We start from the raw sequence: 12,446 nt of genomic DNA on the forward strand, positions 1-12,446 counted from the left end.
CTCCGCCCGGCGCGCGTCGGCTCGTGCGCCCCGGCGCCGCTATATCCGCGGGACCGCCGCGGGCGGGTCTACGTCGCCTGGGCCGCCAGGCACTGCGCACCGCGACGACGAGCCGCGCTGAGGCTCTCCGAGGGGGATGGCGTTCCAGCTAGATATGGTCCGGGATATTACCTAGCAAAGATTCCTAAGTTGACGCAATGTTGCCCCTCGCACTGTGGCAAACCGAGAGGCATCCTGTGGCCGCGTCATCGCAGCTCTCGTCGGCCATCGACGTCTTCGGACCGCTCTGCGACAGGCGGAGGCGTTCGCGATCGCCCATGGCCGCGCTGGTCCGCGCGTGCGCGCTGGCGCTCTGCGTGCGACGCGCGAGCGCGCTGGGTCCCGCCGTCGGCGTGGGCGGCGTCGCGCTCGGCGGCTTCTTGGGCTGGGCCTTCCAGGGCGTGGGCCCGAGCCCCGAGGCGCGGGCCGCCATGGACGCGAACCCGCCGGCGGCCGTGCCGGCGCTCGACGGCCTGCTCTTCGGGTGCGGCGCGCCCGAGGTCGCGCTCTACTGCGGCGCCAAGGTCGCGCCGGCGTCCTACGCGCCGCTGGCGTGCGCCGTGAGCGACGAGCTCGGCGGCGCCGGCGTCCTCGTGCTCCAGTCGCCCTTCAACGTCTACGCGTTCAAGCCCGCCCGGGTCGAGGCCGTGCTCGCGGCGTACCCGTCCGCGACCGCGCGAGGCTAGTCTGTGTGCTCGAGTCGCTTATCCAGGAGGGTTCGTGGGGTACCTCGTATGTGTGCTAGACTAACATATCCCGCCGGCGTGGGGTGGTTGCCGCAGCGTTGCGTACGGTGCGTAGGTGTGCCGCTGGGGGGTGGCTCGACGTTCAATTCGGCTTCGATAGGTAGCCTTGTACTTCAATGAGGATTCGGACCTCGACACCGCCGCTTGCCCTTCAGGACGTCGGCAGGTACGTCGGCGCGGCGGTGGGCTGGGGCCACCCAAGATCCTCGCAGCCGGTCGGTCTCGTGTCGGCGGTTGTATCGTCATCGTCGTCGGCGGCGGTTCCATCCCAGGACGGCCCCCAGTACGAATCATATTGCGCACCGGGATTTTGAAGGCACTTGTCGTAGCCGTCGCCGGCGTCGAGGTCCGAGAATTGGTCGCGGAGGTAGATGGTATCGTTTCCGGCGCCGCCGTTGATTCCGACGTTCGCACACAGCGCTTCAGAGGGGAGTCCCCCATAAGGGGAGAAATATTCTCCCCAATCGTCTGAGAGGCAATCTTCTTTGCTCCCCTTGATCGTGATTATATCGTTTCCTGCGTCGCCGTTTACATCGTAGTTGCCGGTGCCGTCAATCGTTATGTCGTCGGCACCTTCGTCTCCGTGGATTATTTTGTTGAAATTCCCCCTGATCAACAGGGTGTCGTCGCCGGCGCCACCTTCTATCTCCTCATTCATCAGCCCGACGACAGTGATGGAGTCGTCGCCCTCGTCCCCACGGACATGGTCGGCCTTGTTGCCCGAGACCACGATGACGTCGTTGCCGTCCCCACCAGACACCTTCGCGTAGTCCCCGTGGACGTCGATGGAGTCGTCCCCGTCGCCGCCGTAGGCGCTGGCCCCGAAGCCGACGATGTCCAAGACGTCGGCGCCCTCGTCGCCGTACGCTTTCCCGTAATCCCCGCGGATGGTGATGCGATCGTCTCCGCCGCCGCCCATCGCTGTCCCCAGATCGTCGGCGCCGTCGCGCTCTCCCGCTAAAAAAACGCCCCTCCCCGCGCCGCCTCGGAGCACGAGCTCGTCGTCGCCGTCGCCGCCGTAGATGTGGTTTCCACTGGTCCATAGTCGGGAGTCCAACCTGGAGTAGATGTAGTCGTAGTTGTTGAGTTCGTAGTCGGTGTAGTTACGGTTCCGGTAAAAGTAGGCGAGCTGCGCCGTGATCGCGTCGTCGCCGGCGCCTCCGTAGATTTTGGCATCGTCCGCGACGACCGAGACGCAGTCGTCGTGAGCCGTGAGTCGCAGCGTGAAACCGTCGTCTTTTTCGTATTCGTTGTGCTGGAACGTGCCGGCGACGCAGACGCACGCGTCTCTGTCGCCGAAGTCGAGGTCGGCGCCCGCGTACATCAAATCGCTCACGTCGTATCGGGCAGGCGTCCTCGGATTTCACCTTGGCGTCGTCCTTGAGCGAGCAGCGCTCCTCCGCGTCCCTCGCGACGTAGTCGCAGTCGTACTTCGCCTTCTTCCAGTACCAGGACGTGCTGTCGGCGCACTCGGCCGCGGTCGGCGCCGGGCAGGGAGCACTTCGGTTAATTCGGTTCCGGTTCGGTCGAGGCCGCCGCGAGACCACCGTCACCGTCACCGGGGATTTGGGGGCGTAACCGTGGAAAACCGGAACCGGAACCGCAACCGTAACCGGGACTTTCAGCGCCTTACCGAAACCGGAACCGTCCCGGAGCGGCTCGCAACCGTCGCGCGGTACGGTGCTTTCAGGCCCTCCACGCCTACCCAACGGCGTTGTGCGACTTCAGAGCGCCGATTCTTGTTGCGGGGACGCTATTCAGCCCAGTCCCATCACGAAAATCCCACAAATAATGCCTATTTTGAGCCCCACCGGCCTCCACCGGCCTCCACCGGGCTGCCCTGGGGCCTCACCGTAACCGGAACCGTCCTAGAGCCCCAATAACCGTGCAAAAACCGTAACCGTACCGTAACCGTCACCGCGTCGACGGGGGGGCTTACCGTAACCGTACCGAAGCCGGTTTTTTACGGTTTTCGGTGTCTAACCCTAACCGAAGTGCTCCCTGCCGCCGGGACCTCGCACGCGCCGCAGGTCATCGGGCAGGCGTCTTCGCCCTTGACCTACGATGCGCCACGGTTACGAGTTTCTGTCTCCGGGCGAGCGCGCTGCGTCCGACTTTGAACTCGTCCTTCTTCTTGCAGTTCTTGCTCTTCTTGCTCACGTAGGCCTCGCAGGTCTTGGCCCGGTCCTCGTAGTACCAGCTCGTCGAGTCCGCGCAGTCGGAGAGGAGGGAGGCAGCCGCGCCGGCAGCTGCGAGGGCTAGGACGCCTAACGATACCCCGGATCGCTTCGCCATAGCTGCTTCGAGCCTGGATTACAATGCAGCAGCACGATCCTGATTTTTTGTTTGATGATTGCTTGCTCAACTGATAGGATATGCCTGATTTTTTTTTATGATTGCTTGCTCCAACTGATAGGATATGTGAGTGCAGTTAGAGGTCCTCGCCGCGCGCGCAGCCGTCGAGAGGCACGCGCGCGAAGAGCGCCGCGCCGCCGCCGCCGGCCGCGTTCCACTCGGCCGTCCGGTCCCAGAGCCTGGCCGCGAGCGCGTCGTCCCGCGCGTCCGGCGACGGCGCGACGGCCTCGAAGCCGCCCGCCGTCGCCTTCGCGTAGTAGCCCCCCGGCGCCAGGTCCGGCGCCGTCGCCGCGTGGACGATGCTGCCGCAGCCCGCGGCCGGCGTCGGCAGGAGCGCGTGGCGGAGCGGCGCCGCGAGGCCGAAGAGCGGGTGGTAGCGCCCGAGCTCCGTGTTCACCATGCCCGGAGTGCACGACACCGTGAGCGTCTCCGGCCGGCGCTTCGCGAGCTCGCGCGCGAAGAGCAGGTTCATCTGCTTCGACACGGCGTAGGCGGACGCGTCGGGCGTTCCTCCCTCGAGCACCTCCCCGACGCGTCCGCGCTTCTCCAAGCGCGACGCCACCACGACGCAGCGCTTCACGTCAAAGGCCGCAAGGACGCGCAACGTCAGCGCCGCGGGGCCGCAGTGGTTCGTCCGCACCGTCGCGTCGACGCCGTCGACGACGTCCTCGCCGAATTTCTTGCCGCTCATGAGCCCCGCGTTGTTCACGAGCGCGTCGATGGCGCCGCCGGGCACGGCCGCCGGCAGCGCCTCGGCGACGAATGCGGCGATGGAGTCCAGGGAGGCGAGGTCGCAGGTCGCCGTCGTCACCGACCCGGCGACGGCGCCGCGCTGCACCGCGAGCGCGCGCCGGAGGCGGCCCGCGGCCGCGTCGCACTTGTCGCGCGACCGGCAGACCATGACGACGCTGGCGCCGCGCTTCGCGAGCTCGCGCGACGTCGCGAAGCCGAGGCCCGTGTTCGCGCCCGTGACGACGTGCACCTGGTGCTGCAGCGACTGGGCGACGGGCGCGCGCTGCGCGAGCTGGCGCCGCAAGGTGACGACCGCGCCGACGACGGCGGCGCCGACGGACAGCGTCGTCGCGAGCCAGCGGTCGTCGGACATTGGCCGTGCACAGATGCTCACACGGCGCAGGACAGAGCGAACTCGGGCAGGACCATCACCAGACCAAAAGGTAACTTGTCTGCAACTTTCACTTCAAGAATCTGAGCTCTCCCGGCCCTTCGGGTTTCGCACCCCTTCGCGAGCTAAGTCGACGTCGGCGACGCCGAGCCCGGCCAGGTGGCGCCTTACTCGCCGACGTTCGTCTCTCGCAGGTTCCGCGCGGCGACTTCGGGCGGCGTCATCAGCACCATGCAGTGCGTCCCGTACTCGAGGCCGCCCTTCTTGGAGAAGATCGGCGCGATCTCGATGTGCCAGTGGAACCACGGCACGGAGCGCTCCGCGAAGGGCGGGTTGCGCACGACGAGGTTGTAGTCCGGGTTGCCGCAGTACGCGTAGAGCTTGCGGCTGACGACGCGGAGGCAGTCCGCGAGCGCCGCGAGGGACGTCTGCCTCGCCGTGCCCCGCGGGTTCGTCCCGTCGAGCGCGTGCGTCGGCGCCGCGTCGAGGAGGAAGTCCGCGTGGTGCTCCCAGGGCATGACGTAGACGGCGTAGTCGCAGGGCGGCGCCCAGGGGCAGAAGGCGACGAAGATTTCGTTGCCGTAGACGACGAGCTCCCGGCCCGACGCGCGGTCCGACGACGGCGCGCGCAGCCGCCGCGCCATCCGGCAGTAGACGCAGGCGCCGTTGACCTCGTGGAACGTCCGCGCGCAGGCGAGGCACGTCTTCGTGTGCGAGGGCACGACGGGGAAGCCGATGAGCTGGCTGTGCGGGTGCTGCTGCGTCGCGCCGGCCTCCTCGCCCGAGTTCTTGAAGATCATCGCGAAGGGCAGGTGGTTCGCGTCGCGGATCGCCCGGTAGCGCCGCGTCCAGAGGAGCAGGACGCCGTAGACCTCCGCGAGGCTCATGCACGACCCGAAGGACGCGTTGTGCCGCGGGCTCTCGAGGAAGAGCTCGTGGACGCCCGCGCCGGCCCACGACTGGTGGAGCCCGCCGGCGGCGCTCGCGTGCGCCGCGCCCGCGCCGGCCCCGGGCAGCTGGCGCATCGTCGGGAACCGCTGCTCGATGTTCCGCGCGATCCACGTGCAGCTCCGACGCCTCAGATCCGCGGCGGCGGCGGTCGCCGCGGTCGCGTCCGCGCTCTCGAGCACGGCCTCGAGCCAGAGGTCGTCGACGCCGCCCTGGTCCTCGTCCCCCGGGTGGTCCTCGTCGACGGCGACGCTCGCGACGGCCGCGCCGACGCCCGCGCGCACGCCGAGGCCGCGGCCCGCGCCGCCGCCGGAGAGGAGGCAGACGTCGAGGTTCACGATCTCGCCGGGCGCGGGGATGTCCGGCCGGCACTTCGCGCAGAACGGGCAGCTCCGCGCCGCGCCGCCGAGGCGGCTCCGCCGGGCCTCGGGCAGCCGCGACGCCACGAGCCGCGCGACGTAGGGCCCGACGCCCTTGGCGGCGAGCGGCAGGCCCTCGGGCGGCTCGTCGCCGCTCAGCAGGAGCGCGTCCTGCACCGCGGAGAACGCCGCCGGGCCCCGCGCCGTCGCGCGCGTCGCGAGGGCGACGAGGGCCGCGAAGGTCTCCGGATGCTCGGCCCTCCAGCGCTCGCCGCCCTCCTCGTCGAAGATCGGCCAGCGATCGAGGAGCGCCGCGCCCGCGCGGCGGAAGGGGTCGCCCGTGAGCCGCGCGAGGCGCTCCGGCGCGATGACGACGACGCTGCCCGTGGCCGCGTTGCGCCGAATCTCCGGCGGCGGCGGGATGGCGGCCTCGCCGCTCGGCGGCGGCGGCGGCGACCGCGGCGACGCGGCGGGGGGCTCCACCGAGACTTCGCCGGCGGCCGCGGCCGCCAGCATGCCCTTGGCGTCGGTCCACCGTGTGTAAAACATGGTGGTAGGTTTGCAGGTGACCTTTTTTGGGCCGTCTTCCTGAGGGTCGTACAACACGCTGAGAATCCCTTCCTCGTAGATCTCGTTCGATAGCTCAAACTCGCTCGGACATGTGGCGCTCTTGATGACGCGCCACAGCGCTCGGGGCTTGACTTCGTGTAGTCGCTCGTGCGTCACGGCACCGTCCGCGGCCGCCGCGACGACGTAGCTCCCGTGGTGCGTCAGGAGCGTCACCTTGCGCTCGGCGACGACGGTGATGGTGAACCACTCCCAGCTTCGCACGTGGGGCAGCACTCGCATGCTGCCATCCTTCCAGGCCGAAAGGAAGCCCTCGCCGCACCGAATCCAGCACAGGTCCGAGCTCCTGCCCTCTTGCATGGCTTCCCAGACCGAGGCCCAGCTCCTCGCCGGCGCCTCAAGCAAAGTTGTTGCCCTCAACATTCGAGGTCCTCAGCCGACCTCTGCGCGCGCCTTCCCGCGCCGTCGGACCCACGCTGGCGCGCCGGCTCGCGCTCGTCGCGTCGCTCTCGACGACGGCCCGCGCCCTCTCGACGGCGGCCGGCGCCATGACGCGCCTGCAGATGATCCTGTCGCCGGCCAAGACCATGAACTTCGCGCCGAGCCCCGTCGCCGACGCCGCCGGCGCGAGCGAGGCCGTGGGCCTCGACCGGGTGAACGAGCTCGCCGCCATCCTCAAGAAGAAGTCCAAGGGCGAGCTCAAGGCGCTTCTCGACGTCTCCGACGCCATCGCCGCGGAGAACCACAAACGCTTCGCCGAATGGGACTCGGCCGAGTCGCTGCAGGCGTGCGTCGCCTACGACGGCATGGCCTACGCCGGCGTCCCGTGGCGGCGACGATGTTCGAGAGATGTTGACCGGGAAGAGACATCGTGACCGTCGTGCTTCGTAGGCCTACGCGAAGCTCGACGCGCGCTCTCTCACGCCTGCGGACCTCGCCGTCGGCCAGCGGCGTCTGCTCATCCTCTCGGGCATGTGGGGGCCCGTGCGGCCGCTCGACCGCATCAAGGCCTACCGCCTCGAGATGGCCTGCAAGAAGCTGCCGCCGCCGCGCGCGAGGCTCGCCGAGTACTGGCGGGACCTCTCGACGGACGCGCTCCTCGCGGGCTTCGACGGCGACGACAAGCTGCTCGTCAACATCGCGTCGGACGAGTACGCGAATGCCATCGACTTCGACCGCGCGCGCGCCGCCGGCGTCAAGGTCCTCAAGGTCGACTTCCACCAGGGCGGGAAAAAAGCGCCGACGGTGCACCTCAAGTACGGCCGGGGCCTCGTGGCGCGCTACGTCATGCAGCACGACGTCGACGACGTCGCGGGGCTGAAGAAGTTCGACCTCGAGGGCTACGCGTTCGCGTCCCTGGACGAGTCCACGATCGTCTTCGCGCGCGCCGCCGCGCCGCCGAAGAAGCCCGCGTCCAAGAAGCGCAAGGCGGAGTAACGCGGCTCCTCTCGCGGACACCCCCTCCCCCCCCAGATTCGGCCTGGGCGTCGTGTATGCGAGGGGGCGGGGGGGGGAGGGCGCCGTCCGCGTCTCCGCGCCTACGCGGTGTACTTGTCGAAGACGAGGCAGGCGTTGGTGCCGCCGAAGCCGAAGGAGTTGGACATGACGCGGTGGACGGGGCCCTCGTAGCGCTCCGTGAGGATGGGCACGCCCTCGGCCTCGTCGACGATGTCGAAGATGTTCGCGGACTCGGCGAGGAAGCCGCGGTCCATCATGAGGAGGCTGTAGATGGCCTCGTGGACGCCGGCGACGGAGAGGGCGTGGCCGGAGAGGGACTTGGTGGAGCCGACCTTGGGGAAGTAGTCGAACTCCTCGTCGAAGAGGCCCTGGATCGCGCCGAGCTCCTTGACGTCGCCGACGGGCGTCGACGTGCCGTGCGTGTTCACGTAGTCGACGGGCTTGTCGCCGCCGATCTTGTTGGCCATGGCGATGGCCTCGCGCATGCAGCGCTGGCCGCCCTCGCCGGAGGGCGCGACCATGTCGTAGCCGTCGGACGTCGCCGAGTAGCCGACGACCTCGGCGTAGATGCGCGCGCCGCGCGCCTTCGCGTGCTCGAGCTCCTCGAGGACGACGATGCCGCCGCCGGCGGCGATGACGAAGCCGTCGCGGTTCTTGTCGAAGGCGCGGGACGCGTGCTCCGGGTCGTCGTTGTAGGACGACGACAGCGCGCCCATGCCGTCGAACATGATCGTCGACCCCCAGTTCTCGAGCTCGCCCGCGCCGCAGAACATGATGTCGTGCTTGTCGAGCTGGATCTGCTCCATGCCGATGCCGATGCAGTGGGCCCCCGTGGAGCAGGCCGACGACACGGAGTAGGACGAGCCCTGGAGCTTGAACGCCGTCGCGAGCACCGCCGACACGGTGCTGCCCATGGTCCGCGTGACGCGGTAGGGCCCGATCTTCTTGTTCTTGCCCGCGGCGACGGCGTCGAGCGTCTCGCCGACGTCGGGGATGGACGTGCCGCCCTGGCCGAGGATGCCGCCCGCGCGCGGGTTGTTCTCGTACTTGTCCTTGGGCAGGTCCGCGTCGATGATCGCGTCGTTCATGGCGATGTAGGCGTACTTGGCGTTCTCGCCCATGAAGCGCGCGGACTTGCGGTCGATGACCTTGACCTCCTCGCCCTTGTCGAGGTCGAGGCTCGGCCGCCCGGCGACCTGCGACTTCATGCCGAGCTCCGCGTACTTGGGCATGAACTTGATGCCGCTCTTCGCGTGGTAGAGCGAATCGGCGACCTCGTCGAGGGAGTTGCCGAGGCAGGAGCAGATGCCCATGCCCGTCACGACGACGCGCCGGAGCGCCGGCAGCGTCGCGGCCATCTCCACGGAAGGCGCCGCGGACCGGGCGGACCGCGTGGCCAGGGCGCGGCGCCCGCCCCCGAGCCGCGCGGGGCCGGGGGCGACGAGGGCATCGCTCGAGCAGAGGAGCGCGACGAGCACGGCGGCGGTCCGCATCGCGGGTTACGACGGCGTCGCGCTCTACTTGTAGCAGCGCGCGTATGCGAGCTTGCGTCGGCCAGAGGACTTCAACCCAAAGCACCTAAAAACATTGAAGTTTGCTGGCCGCAGCCCCAGCGGCGGCTCAAGTGGCGGCTCGTCTACGTCGGCGGCTCCGGTCTTCCGGCTCGGCGTCGGCTTGCCGTCGCCGCCGGGCCGGGCCTCTTCATGCGCGCGCGGGGCCCGCGGCGGGATCGCGAGCAGCCCCACTGCACAAAGGGAATCCGGGAGACATTACAACAGTTGTGCTCCAAAGGAGCGACAGTGCTCGTTGGAGGGAGCGCCTTCGCCGCGGCGCAGAAGAAGCGGCTCGCGGGTCGCGCAACTCCTCCGGGGGGTTGGCGTGTGGGGATTTGATTTTCTGTGTTTTTCGCCCGCGTCACAGGACGGGGCTGAGCTCGTCGGGGCCGAGCGCCTCGAAGGTCACGGACGTGTCCGCGATGGCCGCGCCGACGACCGACGACGTGAGCGAGAAGCGGTCCAGCGACGCGTCCGGCAGCGACGGCTCGCGGTCGGCCGGCGGCGCGTCGGCCGGCGGCGGCGGCGGCGGCGCGGCCGGCGCGGCGCCGGCGAGCTGGTGGGGCACGGGGTGGGGCTGGACGTGGGCGAGCGGGTGCGCGATGCTGCGGGGCTGCGCGAAGGGGCTCGTGTCCGTCGGCAGCTCGCCGCGCGCGGCGATGTCCTCGAGGGCCGCGTTGACGACGCCGAAGGTGCACCGGTCCTCCGGGTCGTGGCACCAGCACTTGTCGATGAGCTGGGCCAGCGCCGGGTCCACGCGCTCGAGGGACAGGAGCGACGGCCGGCCGCCGGAGAGCGTCTCGGCGATGGCCTCGGCGGGCGTCTTGTCCGTGAAGGGCCTGGCCTGCCAGAGCGCGATCTGCCAGGCGCAGACGGCGTAGGAGTAGACGTCCGCCGGGTAGGCGTAGGGCCGGTGCTGCGCGACCTCCGGCGCCATCCAGCGCAGCGTGCCCGTGCCGCCCGTGTGCTCGTCGTTCAGCGACTTGGACGTGTGGAGGCACGACAGGCCAAAGTCGGAGATCTTCGCCACGCCGTCGGCGTCCAACAGGATGTTGTCGGGCTTGAGGTCCCGGTGCAGGTGCCCCATGGAGTGGATGTAGGCCATGCCGCGGCCGACGTCGAGCATGATCCCGACGCGCGCGCCGTGCGGCGGCGGCGGCGCGTCGCCCTTGGCCGTGGACCGCAGCCTCTGCGCCACGGACCCGCCGGGCAGGAATTCCAGCAGAATGCCGCAGGACACGGGCGGCGCGCGCGCGATGCCGAGGATGCGGACGCAGTTCGGGTGGCTGAACGTCGCCAAGGTCGAGATCTCGCGGAGGAGCTGCTGCGCGGCCTGCGTCGGCTGGCCCGTGGGCAGCTGGCGCGCGAGCACGAGCTTGATGGCCACGTGCTCGCCGCGCCACAGCGCCAGATGCGTCGAGCCCGTCGACCCCGTGCCGAGCACCTGGCCGAACGTGATGTCGTGGACCGACACCTGGACGAGCCGCGCGCGGTCGTGGCGCGGCGGCGGCGGCGGCGGCGGGGCCGCCGGGGGCGGCACCATGCCCGGCGCCGCGCGCCGCAGGTCGTCGGGCGACGGCGGCGGCCGCCGCGGCGGCGCGGCGCCCGAGTCGTCCGACGACCCGGACGGCGGCGCGACGGCCGCGGGCGGCCGCAGCTGGTCGCCGTAGACCGTCTCGTAGAGGTTCAGCGGCAGGGCCGCGTGGAGGCTCGCGATCTCGACGACCTGGAGCTTGTCGATCCAGTCCGTCATGAGCTGCCAGAGGCTCGACGGGTTGAGCCCGCCGACCTTGCCCGCGAGCGCGAAGGACGTGGCCTCGCCGCGGCTCCGCGCCGTGGCGGCCTTGGCCGCGCCGCCCCAGGGGTCCACGGCGTGCGTGTCCGCGAGCAAAGCGCAGTGGAGGGACACGACGTCCTCGGGCGCGCGCGTCGCGGCCTCGAAGTTGCGAGCGGCGAGGATCTCGCGGACGTGGCGGCCGAGCTTGGACTCGTCGGCCTCGTCGGGCGCGTCGAAGAACATGCAGCGCAGCGCGATGCACTGGGCCTTCAATTCCGAGAAGATGGCGATGGCCGCGCGGAGCTCGTCGCGGCCGGGCAGGTCGCGGCCGCGCGCGGCGCCAAGCGTCCCGTGGCTCGGCTCCGTGCCGCTCTCGCCCGACGGGGCCCGGGACGTCTCGCCGGCGGAGTGGCCACTGCCGGAGCCGCCCGAGTCGTCGCGGCTGTTCTGGTCGCCGCCGCGGCCGAGCTTGTAGCCGAGCATGCCCGTCGTCAACGCGCGCTGGAGCCCCGCGTACTCCTTGAGCCGCAGCAGCATGTGGACGTAGGAGAGCAGCTTCACGTTGGACCGCGGCAGGCACACGGACCCGTGGAGCTCCAGCAGGCGCCGGAGCACGACGGAGTAGGACCGCGCGACGTCCGCGTAGCGCCTGGGCGGGACACGAGTCCCGACCTTGGAGGCTCCTAGCTCGGTCATTTTCGGCTCATTTTTGGACGAGCGATCGTCTCTCGGAGCGGTCTCGACGCGCGGATGCTTTTTCCGGAACGCGCGCGCGCGGCACACTCACGTTGAAGCGACCTTGAATCGCTCTCGTCCGCGCCGCGTCGCGCCGCCGCTCGACGTGGCCCGCGACCACCACTTTCCGGATGGACTCGAGGTCGGGCTCCATGGACCCCATCCTCCCGTCGAGCTCGCCTAGGGCCTCAGCCCAGGAGTCGTCGACCGCGCGGTGCCCGCCGGAGCCCTCGGAGTCGCCGTCGTAGCGGTGGCCCGCGTCGTCGGTGAACGCGCGGCTCAGGCGGTCCAGGGCCGACGACGTGCCCGACTCGCGCTTCTTGAAGCCCCCGAGCCAGCGCCGCATGTCGTTCCAGACGGAGATGGTGTTCGCCTGCTGCTTGACGAGCGACCTAAGAGCGGGACGCGTATCCGGGCCCCGTTTCTTCGCGCGCGCGCGCGCGGCGCGCGAGGCGTCCCGGGCGCGGGCCGCGCGCCGGCCGCCCCAGGAGTTGTCCGCGACGTGGAGCGTCATGAGCCCGCGCTCGCGCTGGAGCTGGTGCATGAGCAGGCCGAGGCGCGCCGTGAGCTCCGGGGCCCGGAAATCGTCGTCCGCGGGGACCTCCGGGCCGCGGGGCCGCTTCGCGAGGGGCTCCATGGGCGCCCGCCGCGCGCCGCCGGCGCCGCCGGGGACGTCACGGGAAGGAGACTTTGGCACGAGCCCCGGTCGCTGGGCGCGGACGCGCCGGCCGGCCCTCGAAATCGCGTCTGTGTGTCAGCTCGCGTGAAATTGCCACTATTTTGTTG

At 70.1% G+C, this 12,446-nt stretch overlaps 3 protein-coding genes across 3 annotated transcripts; 1 reads left to right on the forward strand and 2 right to left on the reverse strand.

Annotated features, from left to right (window-relative positions):
* Nucleotides 1-317: 317 nt before the first annotated feature.
* AURANDRAFT_62841 (hypothetical protein) lies at nucleotides 318-725 on the forward strand (the record flags this gene model as incomplete). Its single annotated transcript, XM_009036792.1, has 1 exon — nucleotides 318-725. The coding sequence occupies one exon, from the start codon at nucleotides 318-320 to the stop codon at nucleotides 723-725; it is 408 nt and encodes a 135-aa protein (XP_009035040.1).
* A 2,491-nt stretch (nucleotides 726-3,216) lies between these two features.
* On the reverse strand, nucleotides 3,217-9,103 carry KAS (hypothetical protein; the record flags this gene model as incomplete). Its single annotated transcript, XM_009036850.1, has 3 exons — nucleotides 3,217-4,261; nucleotides 4,435-6,006; nucleotides 7,689-9,103. The coding sequence occupies 3 exons, from the start codon at nucleotides 9,086-9,088 to the stop codon at nucleotides 3,217-3,219; spliced, it is 4,017 nt and encodes a 1,338-aa protein (XP_009035098.1).
* Nucleotides 9,104-9,806: 703 nt separating this feature from the next.
* Nucleotides 9,807-10,610, reverse strand: AURANDRAFT_3865 (hypothetical protein; the record flags this gene model as incomplete). Its single annotated transcript, XM_009036497.1, has 1 exon — nucleotides 9,807-10,610. A coding segment is annotated over one exon (804 nt), but the record flags the coding sequence as incomplete, so codon positions are not given.
* Between the last annotated feature and the right edge of the window lie 1,836 nt (nucleotides 10,611-12,446).

The sequence above is a fragment of the Aureococcus anophagefferens genome (assembly GCF_000186865.1).
Source record: "Aureococcus anophagefferens unplaced genomic scaffold AURANscaffold_5, whole genome shotgun sequence".
In the NCBI taxonomy this organism is placed as follows: Eukaryota; class Pelagophyceae; order Pelagomonadales; family Pelagomonadaceae; genus Aureococcus; species Aureococcus anophagefferens.